This window comes from Aphelocoma coerulescens, chromosome 12 (genome assembly GCF_041296385.1).
Source record: "Aphelocoma coerulescens isolate FSJ_1873_10779 chromosome 12, UR_Acoe_1.0, whole genome shotgun sequence".
Classification (NCBI taxonomy): domain Eukaryota; kingdom Metazoa; phylum Chordata; class Aves; order Passeriformes; family Corvidae; genus Aphelocoma; species Aphelocoma coerulescens.
The window spans coordinates 3,575,202-3,602,066 of NC_091026.1; the positions used below are offsets into that span (position 1 = coordinate 3,575,202).

The 26,865-nt window shown below is 52.6% G+C and overlaps 1 protein-coding gene across 1 annotated transcript; it reads right to left on the bottom strand.

Annotated features, from left to right (window-relative positions):
- Positions 1 to 58: 58 nt before the first annotated feature.
- Positions 59 to 22,971, bottom strand: LOC138117764 (uncharacterized). Its single transcript, XM_069028320.1, has 19 exons — positions 22,929 to 22,971; positions 22,520 to 22,611; positions 22,334 to 22,435; positions 21,930 to 22,054; positions 21,691 to 21,853; positions 21,494 to 21,604; positions 21,174 to 21,283; positions 20,904 to 21,022; positions 19,928 to 20,749; positions 8,488 to 8,595; positions 8,079 to 8,170; positions 7,893 to 7,994; positions 7,489 to 7,613; positions 7,250 to 7,412; positions 7,057 to 7,163; positions 6,733 to 6,846; positions 6,463 to 6,581; positions 6,019 to 6,308; positions 59 to 109 (listed from the first exon to the last, which is right to left on the bottom strand). Exons 1-19 carry the CDS (start codon positions 22,969 to 22,971, stop codon positions 59 to 61), a joined length of 2,958 nt encoding a protein of 985 aa, XP_068884421.1.
- Between the last annotated feature and the right edge of the window lie 3,894 nt (positions 22,972 to 26,865).

The window sequence follows — 26,865 nt, forward strand, 5'->3', positions numbered from 1 at the left end:
GGCACTACTCCCTGGTGAGCCCTGCGTGAGCCCTGCTCCAGTCCGCCTTCTCCTCCCGTCACAGCGTCGAGGAACACTGCTGTCTCCCGTGGATGTTCCTCTGCTGCGTCTGGGAAGGAAGAGGCAGGTGAGCCTGCAGCACAGGCCCAGAGCCCCGAGGTGTGGGGCCCCTCTGGCCCCTGGGCAGCCCTGTCCCTGTCCTACCTTCCCCTCCCGTTGTCAGGTCGCACTGACACACGCTGGCCTGAGCTCAGCGTTCCCTCTTGTGGCCTTGGTCGCACGGGTCACAATGGCCACTCTGACATCAGCAACGTGCACCCAAAATGGGGGCAGCGATGGCCTCAGTCCCACGCCACCCATTTGAGGCTGCCCCCTTGGGAACCGAGGTTCTGAGATGGGTCCGAGCCTTTGGTCAGAGCCCAACCAGGGCAGGGGCTCCTGCAGCAAGTGCAGGGTCAGATGCCAGGCCCTGGGGCAGCCATCGAGGGTGGCACTGTTGGCAGAAAGGGGCTGTTCAGGCAGTGCCACTCCAGGGCTCCTGCCCCTGGCAGTCGGCTGCCCAGAGAGCTTGTGGGCTCTCTTGCACTGGACAGATTCAAAAGCTGCCCCAGGTGGAGCGACGTTTTCCCTGACACCTGTCTGGAGAAATCCCAGAGGAACCTGATTTGATGCTCTTGCTGATCAGTGTTGGGAACAGGAGATAAAACTGGAGACCACCACACGTGGCTCCCAACCTCAATTATCCTGTCACCCTATGAACTAACAACTTTGACATTTAGTATTAAATGGAAAAGTTAGTGTTAAGCTCCTGAGAAACGTCAGCTTTTACACTGACTCTGATGGAAACCCAGAGAATTCAGTGGGAGTTTTCTGCGTGCAGCTGACTGGAGAGCTTGAACCAGTCCTCGACTCAGAAGTCAAATGCAGGAGGATGCTTTTCCCACATGAAAGGCACTTTTGCCAGTTTGGTCCATGCCTTCCTACTAGCAAATAAATAAATTGAAAAAAACAGCTAGAAGAGAAGCACAAACCGTTCTTTTGGCCTTTTCTCATTCATGTCTTTGCAGGCATGCTCCTGGAAAATCCAGATCAATGGCTTCTAGAACAATCAGCGGGACCCCTGGAAAGCAAGGGGTGACGAGCAGGGACACCCTGCACCTGCCTGATGCCGGGGCAGGGGGAGTTCATCAATTTTCCTGTCTCCATGGGAGAGGCACCTTGGGAGGACAAGGATGCCTTCACTGAACTAGGAGGGAGGCACAGCTGGTGCAATGCCAGGGAGTGCCTTTATCCAGGAGGCAGGGAGGAGGCAGAGGAAGAGGGCTAAGTTGGGAAGTGGCACCCCGGGGTCTGTAGTGAACCCGTGTCTCGGCAAGGGCTGGAAGCAGAAGGAACCAGAAGAGCTCAGCCGGACAATGCCGAGCTCTGGACACTTTGTCCTCGGCGCCATGAACCTCCTTGTTCCCCAGGCCCTGGGAGCTGCTCCTGTGCTGCCCCTGCAAGTTATGTATAGACACAGAGCTACCTGCTCTTTCCCAACCCTGTGCAGCACTGGACAGGAGGACACAGTAAAATGTTGTCTTCGTTACATGATCTAATTATCAAAAGTCCGGCCAAGAAGCAACTGACATTGAAGCCCTACACACAGAAAACCCCAACCCCTGGTACAAACCTTGAATTGACACAGGACATGTATACCTGTTCAGAAACACAGGCTGACAGTGTTGGCCAATAGTTTTTCCTATTAGATCTTGGAAAGGATTTCCAAAGTAACATTGTTTGGCAACTTCTTCAAGGAAGAAACATGACACACTTCTCATCAGTAAAAGAAGCTTTATTGGTTTGCTTTCACTTTTCTTTTGGCGTCCTTATGCTTCTTCCGGCATTCCTGAAAATAGTGAAAATCCAACGTATTATTATTAGAAGTTTCTGAATCCACTATTAGGAGAAGTCTCTAAATTCACTCTTTCTCTTGAACACTTTCTTTATGTACAGTTAAGTCGCTGGTCCTGTCCTGTAACGTGCAGAGATTTAGTGGTTTACCTGAGTGACGTCACAACCTGATGTTATACACACCAGTATACTAAACCACTTTTGTTCTCTGGTAATTACAAAGTTTCAGGCTCTTGTTGAGGTCCTGAATTAATTTCTCATGCAGATTCATAGCCCTGTTCCCTCCTCATGCTCAGCTTTCAGCCACAGTTACCAGGGAACGGACGTTTCACACTCACCTCAAGCAATAATCTACGTCTGTCTTCCCAATCCTCTTTTTCTTCACTGAGCTCTACAGATCTACAAAATAACTTTGGGCCTTCTGCACAAAACAAAGAACCAATTATAAGGGTTAAACACTTCTGCTGCTGCTGCTGCTTGGATCACTCATGAGCAACACAGCAATAAAGTCAGCAGCCCTATTCTTCGCATCCTTCCTATTCTCTTCCCCCCACCACCACACGTGGGCTCCAACAGAAATGTTCTGTGTTACAGCCTCGTGTACTACGAAGAATGAAAGGCAGCAGCAGTTCTCCTGAACATGCTGAAATCTAGATTGCAGTGAAATAGCAGCTGCTCCAGTAAAAGCTCAACACCAGGATGAAAACTGATGCTGGCTAAGGACTGAGATCTCCATTTTAACACGCGCTGTAAATCAGATAGGCTGGAAGACTACAGAGCACTAAGATTATATATATGCTGAAAAGGATCCAAAATGTCTAGGCAACTTGTCCAGTGACTATTTTTTTGGTAATCTCCAAAAGTCCAGATATTTACTAGGCAATTATCTGAAAGACAAGAAAGCCAGACAGCTGCTCAGCCTTTATTTTGCCAGGACTTCCTCACGGGCTGCTACCACAACCTAGACCCCAAGTAAGGGTGGCAAATGTTGACTACAAACCATTCATAAGCGGGCAGCATTTTTTCCTCACTGAATTCCAGTAAGAGTTTAAAAGGAAAAAAACACAAAAGGGGTGAATAAGTTCAGTTGTACCTCTTAGGCGTTCATCATCTTTGGAGAGGAAGAAAACTCTAGCACTTTCCGTGTGGGGTAAAGAAAGAAACCTGGACAAGTACAAAGGGATTTTAGCATCCTAAAAGGCACTACCAAATTCCATGAACATGAGTTAAAGCTGCAGCGCTTCAGAGAAACGGTAAACATTGAAGAGCTTTACTCCACAGTAACCAAACAGAGCCTTCTATAAAAACCCCCACTTTTTAAAAGAAAACTGACTGTGTCTTTGGCTTTTGGCCAAACTCAGATTGGGTTTGGTCAACCCAAAACGACCCAGTTAATTTCTTGTGCTCAACTTCTCTCTCTTCATATTCAACTTCACATCAAAGGGGCTGCTGGGAGTTTTGACTCTGTGCAGCACAAACGGTTTGTCCAAGATGACTTTCACTGCTCAGAGGTGTGCAACGTCCGTTTCCCATTTCCTGAGTGCTGCTCTTAATATGCCCACAGCATCCAACTACGACAACCAAGGAGAGAACCAATACAAATGGAACTTGCATTTCTCGGTCCTTTCCAATTTCTGATGGCTCAGGCTCATCATCACTCTCAGAACTGCTGTCTTGGAAACGTGGATCCTCTTGCCACGTGACTTTTACCGGTTTTATTGGTCCCAGTATGTAAGGCTCTGCAATATAACAGCACCAAAAAAGAAAAAAAAGCCAAAACCAGGTTATTCCTCTACTTGCCAGGAAAAGTCCTTCCTTTCAAGTGAAATACTTACACTGGAGAAGGCAGATTTAGGAAGGACAGAATCTTCTCCCCTCAGATTTTCTGAGCTAAATCTCTGCTCCAGTATTTTCCCCTTTGTTCTAGGCATCTCCCACGTATTCCTAAACCTTGATCGCTGCATTCAGAAGACACTAACTACCTTCTGAATTCAGCAGAAGTGTGGGGGGCTTGTTGCTTTGTGCTGTTGCACACAAAGCACCTTGGGTTTTTTAATCTTTTGGGTAACTTTGCACAGTTTCTTTTCTTTCCTACAAGACTGTGACTTGATTTAATATTGTTTCATCTTCATTTCATAAGGCCTCATTTTATCTGAGGTTAGGACATGCCAATGATGATGTGTCATTCAGCTTCCATTCTCTAAAGGTCCAAGAATAGAATTCAGTAACTAATAAAATATTCTTGAATCTTGGGGTCAGCTCCAGGATTTTGCTCTTCACTCTACATTAACACACATTTTCTTTGCAATCTGGTTGGGTTCTATGAAACTTGCCAGGACTGGTGTGTCACCTTTTTCCCTGTTTGAGAAATTTAGGGGATGACAACAAGCTTTTTCACCACTCTGCAAAGACCCCACTGCCTTCTCTCTCAAAGCCCGCCTTTCAGAACTCTGAGATGCAAGCACGAGTTACCTCTCCTTAATCTACCGCAAGCCTGGCAAGTAGAAATGAAGATCAGAATGCTTCTGCCTAATTACTGGCTTCTGCCGCTGAAAATCCCCTGGATCCAGACCCTCTTTACACCGTATTGCTCTGCAGTGCCTGCCTTAAGCTCTTCCTAGGAATGGCACCGTTAGAAGGGTTCTGCTGTTACCTTCTTTCATGCCCGACTCCTGTGTGTCTCCGAAGAAGGAAAAGTGAAAGCACTCGACTCCTGAGCTACGTCGTTCGCAGGCAAAGGTCCCAGATGGTCAGCTGGGACAGAGTCCTGCGCATCCTCTTTGTCCCAAGGGTATGTCCTCAGTGTTTTCTGGTTTGTTCTTTGAAGGTCCAAACAAGTCTTTTAAATCAGCAGCAATGTCGTAATAGATTTCTTCAGACACTTGAGGCAGTGTCTCACTCTCTTCTTTCTTCTTCCTTTTGGCTTTCCTGAAATCAGATTGTTCAAGGATAGCAACACAGCACATGTCCTTTCCAAAGACAGCTTCCCTAAGAGCCACCTTGCTCTTCTGTCTCCCTAAACGTATCCAAGCCCATTAAGGAGTGGTTCACTATCAAGGGGAAGCAGTGGGGAAACATCTGAGGTTTGAGTCTAAAGGCAGGAGCAAGTGTCCTTTTTAATTAGCCACCCCCTTAAGTGACTTTTCACTTAATAGGTGGTAACATAGAAATCAGGTATTTAGCACAGATTCCTGCCAATAGCAATGTCAAGAGTTAATACACTTTTCTCAGAGACCTGCAAATCTCAAGGTCCCTGTATTGAGCTTCCTCACCTTCACTTACGGCAGAGAGCAGACGGACTAGAAAGAAAAGATGACACTACATGCTGCTTTTCGAGGCCTGAGTTGAGGCCCGACGTCGCTGGCGGGAGCGGTTGCTCCTGGTGGATGTCTCCGACAATGTCACCCTACGCCTGGGCGTCTCAGCCCTTGGTGCTGTCCTGCGGCTCCTGTCACGGCGACTCCTCGACCGCACCGGTGGATTTGAGGCCCGACGTCGCTGGCAGGTGCGGCTGCGTCTGGGGGATGTCTCCGATGGTGTCCTTCTGTGCCTGGGCCTCTCAGCCCTTGGTGCTGTGCTCTGGCTCCTGTCACGGCGACTCCTCGACCGCACCGGTGGATTTGAGGCCCGACGTCGCTGGCGGGAGCGGTTGCTCCTGGTGGATGTCCCTGATGCTGTCTCCCTCGGCCTGGGCGTCTCAGCCCTTGGTGCTGTCCTGCGGCTCCTGTCACGGCGACTCCTCGACCGCACCGGTGGATTTGAGGCCCGACGTCGCTGGCGGGTGCGGCTGCGTCTGGGGGATGTCTCCGATGGTGTCCTTCTGTGCCTGGGCCTCTCAGCCCTTGGTGCTGTGCTCTGGCTCCTGTCACGGCGACTCCTCGACCGGGCAGGTGGATTTGAGGCCCGACGTCGCTGGCGGGAGCGATTGCTCCTGGTGGATGTCCCTGATGCTGTCTCCCTTGGCCTGGGCGTCTCAGCCCTTGGTGCTGTGCTCTGGCTCCTGTCACGGCGACTCCTCGATCGGACAGGTGGATTTGAGGCCCAGCTTTGCCGGCGAGAGCGATTTCGCCTGCGGTCAGACCCAGAGCTTCTGGAATGGCTGGTGTCTGATGACCTTGATGTCACCTCACTCTCCATGCAGGGGCTGCTGCTCTCCAGCGAGGAAGATTGCAGCAGCTGCCCCATTGGTGCATGTTGGACGCTGCTGCGTTTGCTGGTCTCTGGAGATGGAGACAGGGGAGGCACACCCGATGGTGCCAGGATGCCAGAGTTGGGGCTGATGGCCTCGGATTGTGCAGAGCCATGGGAAGGCTCCAATCCATGGGAAGGTTCCAATCCTGACTGTCCAGCCAGGCTGGGGACATTGAGCTCCAGTTCATCCCTGGGGGCATAGAGCTCCGGCTCATCCCTGGGGGCTGTAAGGGGAAGAAGGAATGAGAGGGGCCCAGCAGGCCTGGGCCAGGCCAGGCCAGTGCGGTGCCCCCAGCCCTCCAGGAGCGGACAGGCTCTGCCAAGCCCAGCCTTGGCACTGACCCCAGCCCAGGGCCACGCAGCTGCGTTGCCTCATACCTGTGCCCAGATCAGCACAGCTGTCGCACTCCCAGCTGGGTGTGTCGTTTCTGAGGCCAGAGCAGCGCCTGTGGGTGCCCTCAGCAGCACAGGAGGAGCACAGGAGCAGTTCCCAGGGCCTGGGAAAACAAATGGTTTCATGGCACTGAGGACAAAGCGTCCACAGCTCGGGATTGTCCGGCTGAGCTCTTCTTCTGGCTCCTTCTGCTTCGAGCCCTTGCCAAGACACAGGTTCCCTGCAGAGCCCTGGGGTGCAGCTGCCCAACTTACCCCTCTTCCTCTGCCTCCTCCCTGCCTCCTGGATAAAGGCACTTCCTGGCATTGCACTGGCTGTGCCTGTCTCCTAATTCTGCAAAGGCATCGTTGTCCTCCCATGTTGGCTCTCTGATGAGGAAAGGAGAAGCCGATGAGCTCGTGCTGCTCCACCATCCTGGAGGTACAGGCTGTCCCTGCTCTTCCTCCAGTGCTTTTCCAAGTCTTGCGTGAAGCTGAAGCCCAAACTCACGGGACAGGGCAGGGCCAGGACTGCGGGGGCAGGCCCTGGCACAGCAGCTGCCCCCTCCTGTGTTGTGAGCCAGGCAGAAGGACACCGACCTGAAGGGGATTCGGATCCCCATGATGAACATTTGGACAAGAAACTCATCATCGTCTCTGCAGAGGGGGCACTGGAAGTACAATGCACCAGCGCGCAAGGCCTGTCCCTGCAGGGCAAACAGCAGCAGTGTGAGCAAGGCCCTGGTGCTGCTGAGCACCTGCTGTGCTCCGGGGCTGCGGGAATGGCTCCTACCTGGATGCAGTCCCTGTGGAACCAGGCCCTTTTGCACGCTGGGCACACCAGTGTTGTGTAGCTCTTTCTCTCCTCCACAGGCTCCATGCAGATGGGGCATTCGGTGCCCGGCTCCGGAATCACCGTCGCATCCTGTTCTGGGGAGTGCTCAGGGCAGTAGGACCTGGGGGAAAAGGGATGGGCAAAGTGAGACGTGCTGGGTCCTTCTGCAGGGGTGGCCAGAACGGGAGAGGACGTACCTGTATGGGGTTATGTAGTTAGTCACACAGTGACCCTCCTTGGCACAGGGCAGGTGGAACCATCTGTCGCAGTCTTCGTGACAGCACATGATGGTGGCCCCAGTCTCCCCACAGACGCAGCAGTGCTGGAAAGAGCCAAGCAGCCCCATCAGAGGCAGCCTCGGGCCTCCCCAGGCAGCCCCACGGCTCCGGGCAGGGCGCAGGACTGTGGCCGCTGCTGGGTCTCAGCCCACAGACCCGCCTGGAGGAAGAGGCTCCTGTGCCAGAGCCTCTGTGGAGCTGCTGGGAGCCAGACTTTTGTCCCACAGCTGGTGGGAAGGGCCGGCCTTTCTTTTGTGGGGTCTGGGCTAAGCCCTGGCAAACCTCGCCTGGCACAAGCCTCCCTGCTCTTGTCAGGCTCTCACCTGCTGAGCCGCCCGGCTGACTGCAAGTTGGATATCGCGAGGGCGAAACCCCTTGAGTCCAATCCGATCACTGTCTTGTTGAAAAATGAGGCTGGCGAAATTCTGTGGCAAAGGCAGGGAGCTGATGAGGAGAGAGTGGCAGGGGCTGCCCACTGCAGTGCTGGAGAGAGGCTCAGCGCAGCTCACCAGGCAGAAGACGTGGGCACAGAGCCCGTGCTTCTCCCATTTGTCGCCGCAGATGTCCGGGTCAGCCTCTGCGCGGCGGCACAGCAGGCATGCTGCAGGGGACAGAGCCAATGGCACCGGGCACCTCTGCGGGGCTCTTAGCCCGCAGCATCGGCCCCAAGGGCTGCTCTGGCCCTGCCTGCCTGGCTGATGGGCAGGCCTGGAGGCCTTGGGGAGCAGGGGACAGCGCGGGCACGGGTGTCCCCACAGCTGCCCCCTGGCCCGGCTGGGCCCCCCTTGGGGAGGAAGGAGGCTCCCAGCCCCAGCATGGCTGGGCAGCTCCTGCCTCCCCCTGCCTCCGCTCCGGGCCCCACGCTGGCTGCCCCGACAGCCCCTGTGCCAGCCTGCGGGAGGGCTGCTTTGCCCTCACCTGGCTCTCTGGCATCAGGGGCCTCCTGCTTCCCTTCTGCCATGGCTCTTGTCAGCAGTGAGTCCCTGTGCAGAACCACCGCGGTCTTCTCCAGGGGCTCGTCCTCTCCTTTTGTGGGAGAAAGAAGAGTGTGGGGAGTTTGTAGAACAGGCCCAGAGCCACGAGGGCACTACTCCCTGGTGAGCCCTGCGTGAGCCCTGCTCCAGTCCGCCTTCTCCTCCCGTCACAGCGTCGAGGAACACTGCTGTCTCCCGTGGATGTTCCTCTGCTGCGTCTGGGAAGGAAGAGGCAGGTGAGCCTGCAGCACAGGCCCAGAGCCCCGAGGTGTGGGGCCCCTCTGGCCCCTGGGCAGCCCTGTCCCTGTCCTACCTTCCCCTCCCGTTGTCAGGTCGCACTGACACACGCTGGCCTGAGCTCAGCGTTCCCTCTTGTGGCCTTGGTCGCACGGGTCACAATGGCCACTCTGACATCAGCAACGTGCACCCAAAATGGGGGCAGCGATGGCCTCAGTCCCACGCCACCCATTTGAGGCTGCCCCCTTGGGAACCGAGGTTCTGAGATGGGTCCGAGCCTTTGGTCAGAGCCCAACCAGGGCAGGGGCTCCTGCAGCAAGTGCAGGGTCAGATGCCAGGCCCTGGGGCAGCCATCGAGGGTGGCACTGTTGGCAGAAAGGGGCTGTTCAGGCAGTGCCAGTCCAGGGCTCCTGCCCCTGGCAGTCGGCTGCCCAGAGAGCTTGTGGGCTCTCTTGCACTGGACAGATTCAAAAGCTGCCCCAGGTGGAGCGACGTTTTCCCTGACACCTGTCTGGAGAAATCCCAGAGGAACCTGATTTGATGCTCTTGCTGATCAGTGTTGGGAACAGGAGATAAAACTGGAGACCACCACACGTGGCTCCCAACCTCAATTATCCTGTCACCCTATGAACTAACAACTTTGACATTTAGTATTAAATGGAAAAGTTAGTGTTAAGCTCCTGAGAAACGTCAGCTTTTACACTGACTCTGATGGAAACCCAGAGAATTCAGTGGGAGTTTTCTGCGTGCAGCTGACTGGAGAGCTTGAACCAGTCCTCGACTCAGAAGTCAAATGCAGGAGGATGCTTTTCCCACATGAAAGGCACTTTTGCCAGTTTGGTCCATGCCTTCCTACTAGCAAATAAATAAATTGAAAAAAACAGCTAGAAGAGAAGCACAAACCGTTCTTTTGGCCTTTTCTCATTCATGTCTTTGCAGGCATGCTCCTGGAAAATCCAGATCAATGGCTTCTAGAACAATCAGCGGGACCCCTGGAAAGCAAGGGGTGACGAGCAGGGACACCCTGCACCTGCCTGATGTAGATACAAAAATGCTGCTAGCGAGGATTTTCTTGTTATTTTCTAAGTCCGTGAGAGACTTTTCTCTCTCACAGAAGAGGTAGCAGGGAATGTAAACAACCAAGCCACCTGCAACCTTGAAAAGTCTTGTTTATGGTATAGTAGAAAAATATTTTGACAATGGATGTTTTAGGATTTTAGCCAATCACCCCCAAGGGGTGGCTGGCCCTTTGTCCAATTAGTCTATGAAGAAAAAAGTCTATAAAAGAGTTTGTAAAATAATTAAATAAATCAATCTTGCTGCACAACTCCTGCCTGCTGGATCTTCTCCTCCTCCTCCTCCCTATGGCTGCGGGACACGGTGCTATACCGTAGGAACCAGGCCTGCGGTAATATTTGGTGCTGCCCGACGTGATCTGCACTCTCTGACGTGTCCTGCTGCTGCGAGCCGAGCCGAATTCCTCTAGAGGTACGCTGTTCTCCTTTGTCCCCCGGGACCGGGAGGTCCGACAGAACTGAGAAATGGCAAACAGCGGCTCACAAACCGAAGCTGCGATGCTGGTCTGGAAAGGTGTGTTTAGCATATTGCGCACCTCCATTCCTGAAAACTCAGTTCGGGAATTATTAGACTGGGCTACTTTAAAAGGGATTTCCATGGACAGAGATACTGCCCTGGACTTTGCCTTATGGCAGGAACTCGGATGCGCTGTCCGACAGGAGCTCCCGACTGGGGACTCAGCAGCGTTAGAATTATACAAAACCTGGCGTTCATTATTTATCCTGCTGACAGACCTTGACTGTGATAGCAGGGCTGGCTCGCCTATCTCGGTGATGAGTGACGGAGGAATGTCCGAGGGGGGCCCCGTTGACTGGGTTTCCGGGGAAAATGATAATGGATTCAGAAAACCCCCCCCGGCTCCACAGGCAGAGCTTGCGCCGGCTCACCCTGCACAATCGCAGGACTCCACAGCCCCCAGGGACCCCGCGCCGCCAGAGGCGGTGGGGTCAAGGCAGCAGGAGGGCGCACAGCCTGCCTTGCCGTTCGGCTGGGCAGCGGCCACGGCTTATCCAGGGCCTCAGATCAGCGGCTTAGCCACTTGGATGCCCAGAGAGGCTCCTAGCTCGGTTCCGTATGGACCTGGATCTAACTTCTTAGCCGGCGTAGCGCCGGGCGTGCCTGCCCCGGGACTCCCTGGGTGTGGTCCGCTGCCCTCCCTGGCGCTGGACTGTTCTGCGCAGTCGCAGAACCGAGCCATCGACCTTTTAATGCAGCATTTGCCTTTTCTGATGGAGCTGCCAAACCTATCCCGAAGGATGGAGGAGCTCCTCACCCTGCTAGATCGGCGAATGCCCGAACCAGCGCCGCCCGCGCCCCCCCCCGCCATCTGCGGGAGACGCGGCTCCGAGCCGAGAAACGGCGCGGCCGGCGGCGAACCCAGAAGCGGCGCAGCCGCGGGAAAACCCGGCAGCGGCTGCGGAGACGCGGCCAGAGACGGCGGCTGCGGAGCAGCGGGCAGGGGGGGAAGCGCCCAGAGCGACCCCCGAGAACGGGCCGGTGGCGGCAGCGCCGAGCGCGGCTGGGGAGCGCGAAACAGCAGCGGCAGCGGCGACCGCGCCGAACGCAGCTGCTGTGCCAGAGGCGGCGGCGCCGAGAGCAGCTGTAGCCTCAGAGACAGCGGCAGCGGTTCCAGTACCAGTTCGGTCGGGGCTGGCCGAGACGGCCTCCCGTATAGAAACTGGTGCAAAAACTGCCGCGCAGCCAGCTGCAGTCTGTCCTGTCTGTTCTGCCTCTAGCGAACTTAGCCAAAGTGCCCCTCCACGTAAATTTCTGTTCACTCCCAGCACCCCAAAGTTGCCTTTGCCTGATGATTCCTCGTCAGGCAGTGAGGCAGATGAGGTGCTGGCCCCAGGTCGTCAGGCGGCTGTAGCCGCGCGGCGAAGAAAAAGGCTGCGCCGGTCTCGCCCCTGGACCTTTCAGGACTGCACAGTAACAGTGCGTCCGACGCATTATAATCGCTTCTTAGAGTCCCTTAAGATGCGAGCATTGGAGGAGGGTGACTGGAGGTCATTAAAAATCCTTGGAATGCCATATAGATCTGAGGATTCTGGGGGTAACCGGGGAGCTGTTACGCTCCATCCACAGGCGGTGCCAGAAGTTCAGGATGGTAGTGCTTCCCCTAAAGGGGAGATCCAAGCTTTCCCAGTGTATAAGGCTCTCCCAGATTCAGGGGAGCATGACAAGCATGAGGTAATTGCCTGGAAAGTTGCCCAGGACCTCCAATCCAAGGTGGCACAATATGGGCTAGGTTCTGCTGAGGTTATGCAGATAATAAGGGTGATAAATACAGATTTGCTTTCTCCATTTGATATCAGACACTTAGGTCAAATTCTATTTCAACCTGTACAATTTACAGTTTTTGAGAAAACCTGGAGAAAGCTGGCCGGCAAGACTGCATTAGCAAATATGCAGCTCCCTGCTGCTGATCCTAGACAGACAGCAGGAGTGGATGCTTTGATGGGGACTGGTCCCTTCTCTGATCCCAGTCTACAGGGTAATTTGCCCTCTAGCATCCTGCAGCAAGCTCAACAGGTCGGCATGGCTGCCCTGTTGAAAACCATAGAGTTGTCTGCGCCCAGAAAGCGATACACTGAAATAGTTCAAGGCAAATCAGAGTCATTCCTCTCTTTTGTAGAGAAAGTCGCTGCTTCTCTTGAGAAGCAGGTTGAGGATGACGGGTTAAGACAGATGTTGTTAAGGCAGTTAGTGAGAGATAACGCAAACGAGGAGTGCAGAAAAATCATAGATGCCTTACCAGGGGACCCTGAGGTAACAGACATGGTCGAGGCCTGTGCTAAGGTGGGATCTGGGAACCAGAAAAGGTCTGCCTTGGCTGCGTTCCTGCAGCCTGTTCACGCATCTTCTGGTCGTGAACCAAAGCCACCAAAACAGGTGAAGAAACGGAAGCGGCCTAAGCCGAGCCAAAAAGAGAACACACCGATCCCCCAGTGCAAGAGGTGTGGCAGGCCAGGCCATTGTACGGGCTACTGTAGATCCCGGACTCATGCCGATGGTCGGCCTTTGTCGGGAAACTTCCGCCGGGGTGCAAGGAGGGGGAATTGCTCTCCGATGCAGTCGCTCCCCCAGAGAGTGGCACAGGTACAGGCACAGGCCTACCCAGCCACCCTAGAGACAGCACCCAGGGATCAGACGGCACCCACGGATCAGACGGGTTTGACGTCCACACCGCAGCCACAGTCGTCTTAGACTCTAGCGGTATTTATAAGGTTCCCTTGGATGCATATGGACCCTTAGCCCAGGGATCCAGTGCGATGCTGGTGGGAAAACCTGATGTTGCCCATCAAGGAATCTTAGTGCACTCAGGAGTTATTGATGCTGACTTTAAAGGCCAGATTTGCGCTATGGTCTCCACGCAAAAACCCCCTGTCACTATTCCTGAAAAGACCTGCCTTGCTAAATTAATGCCTTTTAAGTCTTGTGTCCCCAGGGTAGAACAAACTCAGGAAGATAACGGCAGTGGATCTACGGGACTTCCGCAGGCCTTCTGGACTGCAGACATCTCTGACCAAAGGCCACAGATGACATGTACCCTGGTCCTGCCAAGCGCCCAACCACCCCGGATTCAGCTTCGAGGTTTGATTGATACGGGTGCTGATGTAACTGTCATCTCCTTCTCTGCGTGGCCTCCCTCATGGCCTTTAGCCCCGGTGGGATCGGCCATCGCAGGATTAGGAGGAACCACACAGAGCTATTTAAGTGAACGGCCTGTGGTGGTGAAGGATTCAGAGGGACACACAGCTACAATTAGGCCTTATGTTACTACCACTTCCTGTAACCTTTGGGGACGGGATGTGTTGGCAGCTTGGGGCGTACGGATTGGGACAAATTTTAGCAGGGGTCACTGTGTGTAAGAGCGCACAGTATCCTACGCTGCCTTTGAGGTGGTTCATTAACACACCAATCCGAGTCAGACTCTGCTCAGTTAGTTGAACTAAGGGCTGTTACCATGGCTTTTCAGCGATTCTCACAGGAACCTTTGAATTTGGTTACTGACTCTGCTTATGTAGCAGAGATCACCCAACGCTTAGATTGTTCCCTTCTGAAGGAGGTGAATAATGCGGCTCTGTTTTCGCTGTTGCAAACCTTGTGGTCTGCAATTCGGGCTCGAGTGCATCCGTATTACATTCTGCACATTCGAAGCCACACCAATTTACCAGGGTTTCTAACGGAAGGCAATGCCAGGGCTGACATGCTGGCAAACCCTGCATGGGTAGGGCCTCAGCCTGACAAAATTGCACAAGCCAAGGCATCGCACGGTTTCTTCCATCAAAGTGCACATACCCTGCAGAAGCAGTTTCATTTAACGCCAACCGAGGCGCGCGACATTGTCAGCGCTTGTGCTGACTGTCATGGACTTGCTGCGCCTTTGCCAGCGGGGGTAAACCCCAGAGGGCTGAAAGCCTTGCAGATTTGGCAAACGGATGTAACTCACATCCCAGAATTTGGTCGGCTGAAATATGTGCACGTGTCTATTGACACTTTCTCCTTGGCTATGTGGGCTACTGCTCACACTGGAGAGAAGGGCCGTGATGTCATTGCCCATTGGAAATTGGCTTTCTCAGTCCTGGGCGTGCCAGCTTCTGTGAAAACCGATAATGGTCCTGCCTACGCCTCGGAGAAGACGCGGCAGTTTTTACACCTGTGGGGTGTAGACCATACCTTTGGTATCCCACATTCTCCTACTGGCCAAGCCATTGTTGAACGCGCTCATGGTACCTTGAAGCGTGTTTTGGACAAACAGAAAAGGGGAATGCATGGAGAAACCCCACAGAGCCGACTAGCAAAAGCTTTGTATACCATTAATCACCTTACAGTACCACAAAATTCAAATAATCCTGTTATTCTGAATCATTTTTTCTCATTGCAGTCTGCAGGTGACAGACAACTGCCCCAGGCAAAAGTCTGGGTGCGGAATTTACTCACTAACCAGTGGGAAGGCCCACATGAGCTTATCGTCTGGGGTCGTGGGTATGCTTGCGTTTCCACAGATACTGGGATACAGTGGCTACCTTCAAAATGCGTTCGCCCTGACCTACGGCACCAGAGGCAGAACAGGCAACCTCCAAATGATGACCAGAACGCCAATCATCCAAATGGTGACCAGAATGTAGAGCATCAGCCTAATGGCTCTTCTGATGATGACCAGGATGTCAACCATCAGGCAGATGGTCCTTCTGCAAGCAGAGACTGGGATGGTCCTTCCACAAGCAGAGACTGAACTTTAAATTTCTTGTTATGGAGTCAGATAGTTAAAGCCTTAAGGACATATTTAGAATTAATAACTGATGTAGATTTCTATTTGGCATTAATAGTAGAGTTGTTATCTTATAAAACAAAAAGGGGGAATTGTAGATACAAAAATGCTGCTAGCGAGGATTTTCTTGTTATTTTCTAAGACCGTGAGAGACTTTTCTCTCTCACAGAAGAGGTAGCAGGGAATGTAAACAACCAAGCCACCTGCAACCTTGAAAAGTCTTGTTTATGGTATAGTAGAAAAATATTTTGACAATGGATATTTTAGGATTTTAGCCAATCACCCCCAAGGGGTGGCTGGCCCTTTGTCCAATTAGTCTATGAAGAAAAAAGTCTATAAAAGAGTTTGTAAAATAATTAAATAAATCAATCTTGCTGCACAACTCCTGCCTGCTGGATCTTCTCCTCCTCCTCCTCCCTATGGCTGCGGGACACGGTGCTATACCGTAGGAACCAGGCCTGCGGTAATAGCCTGATGCCGGGGCAGGGGGAGTTCATCAATTTTCCTGTCTCCATGGGAGAGGCACCTTGGGAGGACAAGGATGCCTTCACTGAACTAGGAGGGAGGCACAGCTGGTGCAATGCCAGGGAGTGCCTTTATCCAGGAGGCAGGGAGGAGGCAGAGGAAGAGGGCTAAGTTGGGAAGTGGCACCCCGGGGTCTGTAGTGAACCCGTGTCTCGGCAAGGGCTGGAAGCAGAAGGAACCAGAAGAGCTCAGCCGGACAATGCCGAGCTCTGGACACTTTGTCCTCGGCGCCATGAACCTCCTTGTTCCCCAGGCCCTGGGAGCTGCTCCTGTGCTGCCCCTGCAAGTTATGTATAGACACAGAGCTACCTGCTCTTTCCCAACCCTGTGCAGCACTGGACAGGAGGACACAGTAAAATGTTGTCTTCGTTACATGATCTAATTATCAAAAGTCCGGCCGAGAAGCAACTGACATTGAAGCCCTACACACAGAAAACCCCAACCCCTGGTACAAACCTTGAATTGACACAGGACATGTATACCTGTTCAGAAACACAGGCTGACAGTGTTGGCCAATAGTTTTTCCTATTAGATCTTGGAAAGGATTTCCAAAGTAACATTGTTTGGCAACTTCTTCAAGGAAGAAACATGACACACTTCTCATCAGTAAAAGAAGCTTTATTGGTTTGCTTTCACTTTTCTTTTGGCGTCCTTATGCTTCTTCCGGCATTCCTGAAAATAGTGAAAATCCAACGTATTATTATTAGAAGTTTCTGAATCCACTATTAGGAGAAGTCTCTAAATTCACTCTTTCTCTTGAACACTTTCTTTATGTACAGTTAAGTCGCTGGTCCTGTCCTGTAACGTGCAGAGATTTAGTGGTTTACCTGAGTGACGTCACAACCTGATGTTATACACACCAGTATACTAAACCACTTTTGTTCTCTGGTAATTACAAAGTTTCAGGCTCTTGTTGAGGTCCTGAATTAATTTCTCATGCAGATTCATAGCCCTGTTCCCTCCTCATGCTCAGCTTTCAGCCACAGTTACCAGGGAACGGACGTTTCACACTCACCTCAAGCAATAATCTACGTCTGTCTTCCCAATCCTCTTTTTCTTCACTGAGCTCTACAGATCTACAAAATAACTTTGGGCCTTCTGCACAAAACAAAGAACCAATTATAAGGGTTAAACACTTCTGCTGCTGCTGCTGCTTGGATCACTCATGAGCAACACAGCAATAAAGTCAGCAGCCCTATTCTTCGCATCCTTCCTATTCTCTTCCCCCCACCACCACACGTGGGCTCCAACAGAAATGTTCTGTGTTACAGCCTCGTGTACTACGAAGAATGAAAGGCAGCAGCAGTTCTCCTGAACATGCTGAAATCTAGATTGCAGTGAAATAGCAGCTGCTCCAGTAAAAGCTCAACACCAGGATGAAAACTGATGCTGGCTAAGGACTGAGATCTCCATTTTAACACGCGCTGTAAATCAGATAGGCTGGAAGACTACAGAGCACTAAGATTATATATATGCTGAAAAGGATCCAAAATGTCTAGGCAACTTGTCCAGTGACTATTTTTTTGGTAATCTCCAAAAGTCCAGATATTTACTAGGCAATTATCTGAAAGACAAGAAAGCCAGACAGCTGCTCAGCCTTTATTTTGCCAGGACTTCCTCACGGGCTGCTACCACAACCTAGACCCCAAGTAAGGGTGGCAAATGTTGACTACAAACCATTCATAAGCGGGCAGCATTTTTTCCTCACTGAATTCCAGTAAGAGTTTAAAAGGAAAAAAACACAAAAGGGGTGAATAAGTTCAGTTGTACCTCTTAGGCGTTCATCATCTTTGGAGAGGAAGAAAACTCTAGCACTTTCCGTGTGGGGTAAAGAAAGAAACCTGGACAAGTACAAAGGGATTTTAGCATCCTAAAAGGCACTACCAAATTCCATGAACATGAGTTAAAGCTGCAGCGCTTCAGAGAAACGGTAAACATTGAAGAGCTTTACTCCACAGTAACCAAACAGAGCCTTCTATAAAAACCCCCACTTTTTAAAAGAAAACTGACTGTGTCTTTGGCTTTTGGCCAAACTCAGATTGGGTTTGGTCAACCCAAAACGACCCAGTTAATTTCTTGTGCTCAACTTCTCTCTCTTCATATTCAACTTCACATCAAAGGGGCTGCTGGGAGTTTTGACTCTGTGCAGCACAAACGGTTTGTCCAAGATGACTTTCACTGCTCAGAGGTGTGCAACGTCCGTTTCCCATTTCCTGAGTGCTGCTCTTAATATGCCCACAGCATCCAACTACGACAACCAAGGAGAGAACCAATACAAATGGAACTTGCATTTCTCGGTCCTTTCCAATTTCTGATGGCTCAGGCTCATCATCACTCTCAGAACTGCTGTCTTGGAAACGTGGATCCTCTTGCCACGTGACTTTTACCGGTTTTATTGGTCCCAGTATGTAAGGCTCTGCAATATAACAGCACCAAAAAAGAAAAAAAAGCCAAAACCAGGTTATTCCTCTACTTGCCAGGAAAAGTCCTTCCTTTCAAGTGAAATACTTACACTGGAGAAGGCAGATTTAGGAAGGACAGAATCTTCTCCCCTCAGATTTTCTGAGCTAAATCTCTGCTCCAGTATTTTCCCCTTTGTTCTAGGCATCTCCCACGTATTCCTAAACCTTGATCGCTGCATTCAGAAGACACTAACTACCTTCTGAATTCAGCAGAAGTGTGGGGGGCTTGTTGCTTTGTGCTGTTGCACACAAAGCACCTTGGGTTTTTTAATCTTTTGGGTAACTTTGCACAGTTTCTTTTCTTTCCTACAAGACTGTGACTTGATTTAATATTGTTTCATCTTCATTTCATAAGGCCTCATTTTATCTGAGGTTAGGACATGCCAATGATGATGTGTCATTCAGCTTCCATTCTCTAAAGGTCCAAGAATAGAATTCAGTAACTAATAAAATATTCTTGAATCTTGGGGTCAGCTCCAGGATTTTGCTCTTCACTCTACATTAACACACATTTTCTTTGCAATCTGGTTGGGTTCTATGAAACTTGCCAGGACTGGTGTGTCACCTTTTTCCCTGTTTGAGAAATTTAGGGGATGACAACAAGCTTTTTCACCACTCTGCAAAGACCCCACTGCCTTCTCTCTCAAAGCCCGCCTTTCAGAACTCTGAGATGCAAGCACGAGTTACCTCTCCTTAATCTACCGCAAGCCTGGCAAGTAGAAATGAAGATCAGAATGCTTCTGCCTAATTACTGGCTTCTGCTGCTGAAAATCCCCTGGATCCAGACCCTCTTTACACCGTATTGCTCTGCAGTGCCTGCCTTAAGCTCTTCCTAGGAATGGCACCGTTAGAAGGGTTCTGCTGTTACCTTCTTTCATGCCCGACTCCTGTGTGTCTCCGAAGAAGGAAAAGTGAAAGCACTCGACTCCTGAGCTACGTCGTTCGCAGGCAAAGGTCCCAGATGGTCAGCTGGGACAGAGTCCTGCGCATCCTCTTTGTCCCAAGGGTATGTCCTCAGTGTTTTCTGGTTTGTTCTTTGAAGGTCCAAACAAGTCTTTTAAATCAGCAGCAATGTCGTAATAGATTTCTTCAGACACTTGAGGCAGTGTCTCACTCTCTTCTTTCTTCTTCCTTTTGGCTTTCCTGAAATCAGATTGTTCAAGGATAGCAACACAGCACATGTCCTTTCCAAAGACAGCTTCCCTAAGAGCCACCTTGCTCTTCTGTCTCCCTAAACGTATCCAAGCCCATTAAGGAGTGGTTCACTATCAAGGGGAAGCAGTGGGGAAACATCTGAGGTTTGAGTCTAAAGGCAGGAGCAAGTGTCCTTTTTAATTAGCCACCCCCTTAAGTGACTTTTCACTTAATAGGTGGTAACATAGAAATCAGGTATTTAGCACAGATTCCTGCCAATAGCAATGTCAAGAGTTAATACACTTTTCTCAGAGACCTGCAAATCTCAAGGTCCCTGTATTGAGCTTCCTCACCTTCACTTACGGCAGAGAGCAGACGGACTAGAAAGAAAAGATGACACTACATGCTGCTTTTCGAGGCCTGAGTTGAGGCCCGACGTCGCTGGCGGGAGCGGTTGCTCCTGGTGGATGTCTCCGACAATGTCACCCTACGCCTGGGCGTCTCAGCCCTTGGTGCTGTCCTGCGGCTGCTGTCACGGCGACTCCTCGACCGCACCGGTGAATTTGAGGCCCGACGTCGCTGGCGGGTGCGGCTGCGTCTGGGGGATGTCTCCGATGGTGTCCTTCTGTGCCTGGGCCTCTCAGCCCTTGGTGCTGTGCTCTGGCTCCTGTCACGGCGACTCCTCGACCGGGCAGGTGGATTTGAGGCCCGACGTCGCTGGCGGGAGCGGTTGCTCCTGGTGGATGTCCCTGATGCTGTCTCCCTTGGCCTGGGCGTCTCAGCCCTTGGTGCTGTGCTCTGGCTCCTGTCACGGCGACTCCTCGACCGCACCGGTGGATTTGAGGCCCGACGTCGCTGGCGGGTGCGGCTGCGTCTGGGGGATGTCTCCGATGGTGTCCTTCTGTGCCTGGGCCTCTCAGCCCTTGGTGCTGTGCTCTGGCTCCTGTCACGGCGACTCCTCGACCGGGCAGGTGGATTTGAGGCCCGACGTCGCTGGCGGGAGCGGCTGCGTCTGGGGGATGTCTCCGATGGTGTCCTTCTGTGCCTGGGCCTCTCAGCCCTTGGTGCTGTGCTCTGGCTCCTGTCACGGCGACTCCTCGATCGGACAGGTGGATTTGAGGCCCAGCTTTGCCGGCGAGAGCGATTTCGCCTGCGGTCAGACCCAGAGCTTCTGGAATGGCTGGTGTCTGATGACCTTGATGTCACCTCACTCTCCATGCAGGGGCTGCTGCTCTCCAGCGAGGAAGATTGCAGCAGCTGCCCCATTGGTGCATGTTGGACGCTGCTGCGTTTGCTGGTCTCTGGAGATGGAGACAGGGGAGGCACACCCGATGGTGCCAGGATGCCAGAGTTGGGGCTGATGGCCTCGGATTGTGCAGAGCCATGGGAAGGCTCCAATCCATGGGAAGGTTCCAATCCTGACTGTCCAGCCAGGCTGGGGACATTGAGCTCCAGTTCATCCCTGGGGGCATAGAGCTCCGGCTCATCCCTGGGGGCTGTAAGGGGAAGAAGGAATGAGAGGGGCCCAGCAGGCCTGGGCCAGGCCAGGCCAGTGCGGTGCCCCCAGCCCTCCAGGAGCGGACAGGCTCTGCCAAGCCCAGCCTTGGCACTGACCCCAGCCCAGGGCCACGCAGCTGCGTTGCCTCATACCTGTGCCCAGATCAGCACAGCTGTCGCACTCCCAGCTGGGTGTGTCGTTTCTGAGGCCAGAGCAGCGCCTGTGGGTGCCCTCAGCAGCACAGGAGGAGCACAGGAGCAGTTCCCAGGGCCTGGGAAAACAAATGGTTTCATGGCACTGAGGACAAAGCGTCCACAGCTCGGGATTGTCCGGCTGAGCTCTTCTTCTGGCTCCTTCTGCTTCGAGCCCTTGCCAAGACACAGGTTCCCTGCAGAGCCCTGGGGTGCAGCTGCCCAACTTACCCCTCTTCCTCTGCCTCCTCCCTGCCTCCTGGATAAAGGCACTTCCTGGCATTGCACTGGCTGTGCCTGTCTCCTAATTCTGCAAAGGCATCGTTGTCCTCCCATGTTGGCTCTCTGATGAGGAAAGGAGAAGCCGATGAGCTCGTGCTGCTCCACCATCCTGGAGGTACAGGCTGTCCCTGCTCTTCCTCCAGTGCTTTTCCAAGTCTTGCGTGAAGCTGAAGCCCAAACTCACGGGACAGGGCAGGGCCAGGACTGCGGGGGCAGGCCCTGGCACAGCAGCTGCCCCCTCCTGTGTTGTGAGCCAGGCAGAAGGACACCGACCTGAAGGGGATTCGGATCCCCATGATGAACATTTGGACAAGAAACTCATCATCGTCTCTGCAGAGGGGGCACTGGAAGTACAATGCACCAGCGCGCAAGGCCTGTCCCTGCAGGGCAAACAGCAGCAGTGTGAGCAAGGCCCTGGTGCTGCTGAGCACCTGCTGTGCCCCGGGGCTGCGGGAATGGCTCCTACCTGGATGCAGTCCCTGTGGAACCAGGCCCTTTTGCACGCTGGGCACACCAGTGTTGTGTAGCTCTTTCTCTCCTCCACAGGCTCCATGCAGATGGGGCATTCGGTGCCCGGCTCCGGAATCACCGTCACATCCTGTTCTGGGGAGTGCTCAGGGCAGTAGGACCTGGGGGAAAAGGGATGGGCAAAGTGAGACGTGCTGGGTCCTTCTGCAGGGGTGGCCAGAACGGGAGAGGACGTACCTGTATGGGGTTATGTAGTTAGTCACACAGTGACCCTCCTTGGCACAGGGCAGGTGGAACCATCTGTCGCAGTCTTTGTGACAGCACATGATGGTGGCCCCAGTCTCCCCACAGACGCAGCAGTGCTGGAAAGAGCCAAGCAGCCCCATCAGAGGCAGCCTCGGGCCTCCCCAGGCAGCCCCACGGCTCCGGGCAGGGCGCAGGACTGTGGCCGCTGCTGGGTCTCAGCCCACAGACCCGCCTGGAGGAAGAGGCTCCTGTGCCAGAGCCTCTGTGGAGCTGCTGGGAGCCAGACTTTTGTCCCACAGCTGGTGGGAAGGGCCGGCCTTTCTTTTGTGGGGTCTGGGCTAAGCCCTGGCAAACCTCGCCTGGCACAAGCCTCCCTGCTCTTGTCAGGCTCTCACCTGCTGAGCCGCCCGGCTGACTGCAAGTTGGATATCGCGAGGGCGAAACCCCTTGAGTCCAATCCGATCACTGTCTTGTTGAAAAATGAGGCTGGCGAAATTCTGTGGCAAAGGCAGGGAGCTGATGAGGAGAGAGTGGCAGGGGCTGCCCACTGCAGTGCTGGAGAGAGGCTCAGCGCAGCTCACCAGGCAGAAGACGTGGGCACAGAGCCCGTGCTTCTCCCATTTGTCGCCGCAGATGTCCGGGTCAGCCTCTGCGCGGCGGCACAGCAGGCATGCTGCAGGGGACAGAGCCAATGGCACCGGGCACCTCTGCGGGGCTCTTAGCCCGCAGCATCGGCCCCAAGGGCTGCTCTGGCCCTGCCTGCCTGGCTGATGGGCAGGCCTGGAGGCCTTGGGGAGCAGGGGACAGCGCGGGCACGGGTGTCCCCACAGCTGCCCCCTGGCCCGGCTGGGCCCCCCTTGGGGAGGAAGGAGGCTCCCAGCCCCAGCATGGCTGGGCAGCTCCTGCCTCCCCCTGCCTCCGCTCCGGGCCCCACGCTGGCTGCCCCGACAGCCCCTGTGCCAGCCTGCGGGAGGGCTGCTTTGCCCTCACCTGGCTCTCTGGCATCAGGGGCCTCCTGCTTCCCTTCTGCCATGGCTCTTGTCAGCAGTGAGTCCCTGTGCAGAACCACCGCGGTCTTCTCCAGGGGCTCGTCCTCTCCTTTTGTGGGAGAAAGAAGAGTGTGGGGAGTTTGTAGAACAGGCCCAGAGCCACGAGGGCACTACTCCCTGGTGAGCCCTGCGTGAGCCCTGCTCCAGTCCGCCTTCTCCTCCCGTCACAGCGTCGAGGAACACTGCTGTCTCCCGTGGATGTTCCTCTGCTGCGTCTGGGAAGGAAGAGGCAGGTGAGCCTGCAGCACAGGCCCAGAGCCCCGAGGTGTGGGGCCCCTCTGGCCCCTGGGCAGCCCTGTCCCTGTCCTACCTTCCCCTCCCGTTGTCAGGTCGCACTGACACACGCTGGCCTGAGCTCAGCGTTCCCTCTTGTGGCCTTGGTCGCACGGGTCACAATGGCCACTCTGACATCAGCAACGTGCACCCAAAATGGGGGCAGCGATGGCCTCAGTCCCACGTCACCCATTTGAGGCTGCCCCCTTGGGAACCGAGGTTCTGAGATGGGTCCGAGCCTTTGGTCAGAGCCCAACCAGGGCAGGGGCTCCTGCAGCAAGTGCAGGGTCAGATGCCAGGCCCTGGGGCAGCCATCGAGGGTGGCACTGTTGGCAGAAAGGGGCTGTTCAGGCAGTGCCACTCCAGGGCTCCTGCCCCTGGCAGTCGGCTGCCCAGAGAGCTTGTGGGCTCTCTTGCACTGGACAGATTCAAAAGCTGCCCCAGGTGGAGCGACGTTTTCCCTGACACCTGTCTGGAGAAATCCCAGAGGAACCTGATTTGATGCTCTTGCTGATCAGTGTTGGGAACAGGAGATAAAACTGGAGACCACCACACGTGGCTCCCAACCTCAATTATCCTGTCACCCTATGAACTAACAACTTTGACATTTAGTATTAAATGGAAAAGTTAGTGTTAAGCTCCTGAGAAACGTCAGCTTTTACACTGACTCTGATGGAAACCCAGAGAATTCAGTGGGAGTTTTCTGCGTGCAGCTGACTGGAGAGCTTGAACCAGTCCTCGACTCAGAAGTCAAATGCAGGAGGATGCTTTTCCCACATGAAAGGCACTTTTGCCAGTTTGGTCCATGCCTTCCTACTAGCAAATAAATAAATTGAAAAAAACAGCTAGAAGAGAAGCACAAACCGTTCTTTTGGCCTTTTCTCATTCATGTCTTTGCAGGCATGCTCCTGGAAAATCCAGATCAATGGCTTCTAGAACAATCAGCGGGACCCCTGGAAAGCAAGGGGTGACGAGCAGGGACACCCTGCACCTGCCTGATGCCGGGGCAGGGGGAGTTCATCAATTTTCCTGTCTCCATGGGAGAGGCACCTTGGGAGGACAAGGATGCCTTCACTGAACTAGGAGGGAGGCACAGCTGGTGCAATGCCAGGGAGTGCCTTTATCCAGGAGGCAGGGAGGAGGCAGAGGAAGAGGGCTAAGTTGGGAAGTGGCACCCCGGGGTCTGTAGTGAACCCGTGTCTCGGCAAGGGCTGGAAGCAGAAGGAACCAGAAGAGCTCAGCCGGACAATGCCGAGCTCTGGACACTTTGTCCTCGGCGCCATGAACCTCCTTGTTCCCCAGGCCCTGGGAGCTGCTCCTGTGCTGCCCCTGCAAGTTATGTATAGACACAGAGCTACCTGCTCTTTCCCAACCCTGTGCAGCACTGGACAGGAGGACACAGTAAAATGTTGTCTTCGTTACATGATCTAATTATCAAAAGTCCGGCCAAGAAGCAACTGACATTGAAGCCCTACACACAGAAAACCCCAACCCCTGGTACAAACCTTGAATTGACACAGGACATGTATACCTGTTCAGAAACACAGGCTGACAGTGTTGGCCAATAGTTTTTCCTATTAGATCTTGGAAAGGATTTCCAAAGTAACATTGTTTGGCAACTTCTTCAAGGAAGAAACATGACACACTTCTCATCAGTAAAAGAAGCTTTATTGGTTTGCTTTCACTTTTCTTTTGGCGTCCTTATGCTTCTTCCGGCATTCCTGAAAATAGTGAAAATCCAACGTATTATTATTAGAAGTTTCTGAATCCACTATTAGGAGAAGTCTCTAAATTCACTCTTTCTCTTGAACACTTTCTTTATGTACAGTTAAGTCGCTGGTCCTGTCCTGTAACGTGCAGAGATTTAGTGGTTTACCTGAGTGACGTCACAACCTGATGTTATACACACCAGTATACTAAACCACTTTTGTTCTCTGGTAATTACAAAGTTTCAGGCTCTTGTTGAGGTCCTGAATTAATTTCTCATGCAGATTCATAGCCCTGTTCCCTCCTCATGCTCAGCTTTCAGCCACAGTTACCAGGGAACGGACGTTTCACACTCACCTCAAGCAATAATCTACGTCTGTCTTCCCAATCCTCTTTTTCTTCACTGAGCTCTACAGATCTACAAAATAACTTTGGGCCTTCTGCACAAAACAAAGAACCAATTATAAGGGTTAAACACTTCTGCTGCTGCTGCTGCTTGGATCACTCATGAGCAACACAGCAATAAAGTCAGCAGCCCTATTCTTCGCATCCTTCCTATTCTCTTCCCCCCACCACCACACGTGGGCTCCAACAGAAATGTTCTGTGTTACAGCCTCGTGTACTACGAAGAATGAAAGGCAGTAGCAGTTCTCCTGAACATGCTGAAATCTAGATTGCAGTGAAATAGCAGCTGCTCCAGTAAAAGCTCAACACCAGGATGAAAACTGATGCTGGCTAAGGACTGAGATCTCCATTTTAACACGCGCTGTAAATCAGATAGGCTGGAAGACTACAGAGCACTAAGATTATATATATGCTGAAAAGGATCCAAAATGTCTAGGCAACTTGTCCAGTGACTATTTTTTTGGTAATCTCCAAAAGTCCAGATATTTACTAGGCAATTATCTGAAAGACAAGAAAGCCAGACAGCTGCTCAGCCTTTATTTTGCCAGGACTTCCTCACGGGCTGCTACCACAACCTAGACCCCAAGTAAGGGTGGCAAATGTTGACTACAAACCATTCATAAGCGGGCAGCATTTTTTCCTCACTGAATTCCAGTAAGAGTTTAAAAGGAAAAAAACACAAAAGGGGTGAATAAGTTCAGTTGTACCTCTTAGGCGTTCATCATCTTTGGAGAGGAAGAAAACTCTAGCACTTTCCGTGTGGGGTAAAGAAAGAAACCTGGACAAGTACAAAGGGATTTTAGCATCCTAAAAGGCACTACCAAATTCCATGAACATGAGTTAAAGCTGCAGCGCTTCAGAGAAACGGTAAACATTGAAGAGCTTTACTCCACAGTAACCAAACAGAGCCTTCTATAAAAACCCCCACTTTTTAAAAGAAAACTGACTGTGTCTTTGGCTTTTGGCCAAACTCAGATTGGGTTTGGTCAACCCAAAACGACCCAGTTAATTTCTTGTGCTCAACTTCTCTCTCTTCATATTCAACTTCACATCAAAGGGGCTGCTGGGAGTTTTGACTCTGTGCAGCACAAACGGTTTGTCCAAGATGACTTTCACTGCTCAGAGGTGTGCAACGTCCGTTTCCCATTTCCTGAGTGCTGCTCTTAATATGCCCACAGCATCCAACTACGACAACCAAGGAGAGAACCAATACAAATGGAACTTGCATTTCTCGGTCCTTTCCAATTTCTGATGGCTCAGGCTCATCATCACTCTCAGAACTGCTGTCTTGGAAACGTGGATCCTCTTGCCACGTGACTTTTACCGGTTTTATTGGTCCCAGTATGTAAGGCTCTGCAATATAACAGCACCAAAAAAGAAAAAAAAGCCAAAACCAGGTTATTCCTCTACTTGCCAGGAAAAGTCCTTCCTTTCAAGTGAAATACTTACACTGGAGAAGGCAGATTTAGGAAGGACAGAATCTTCTCCCCTCA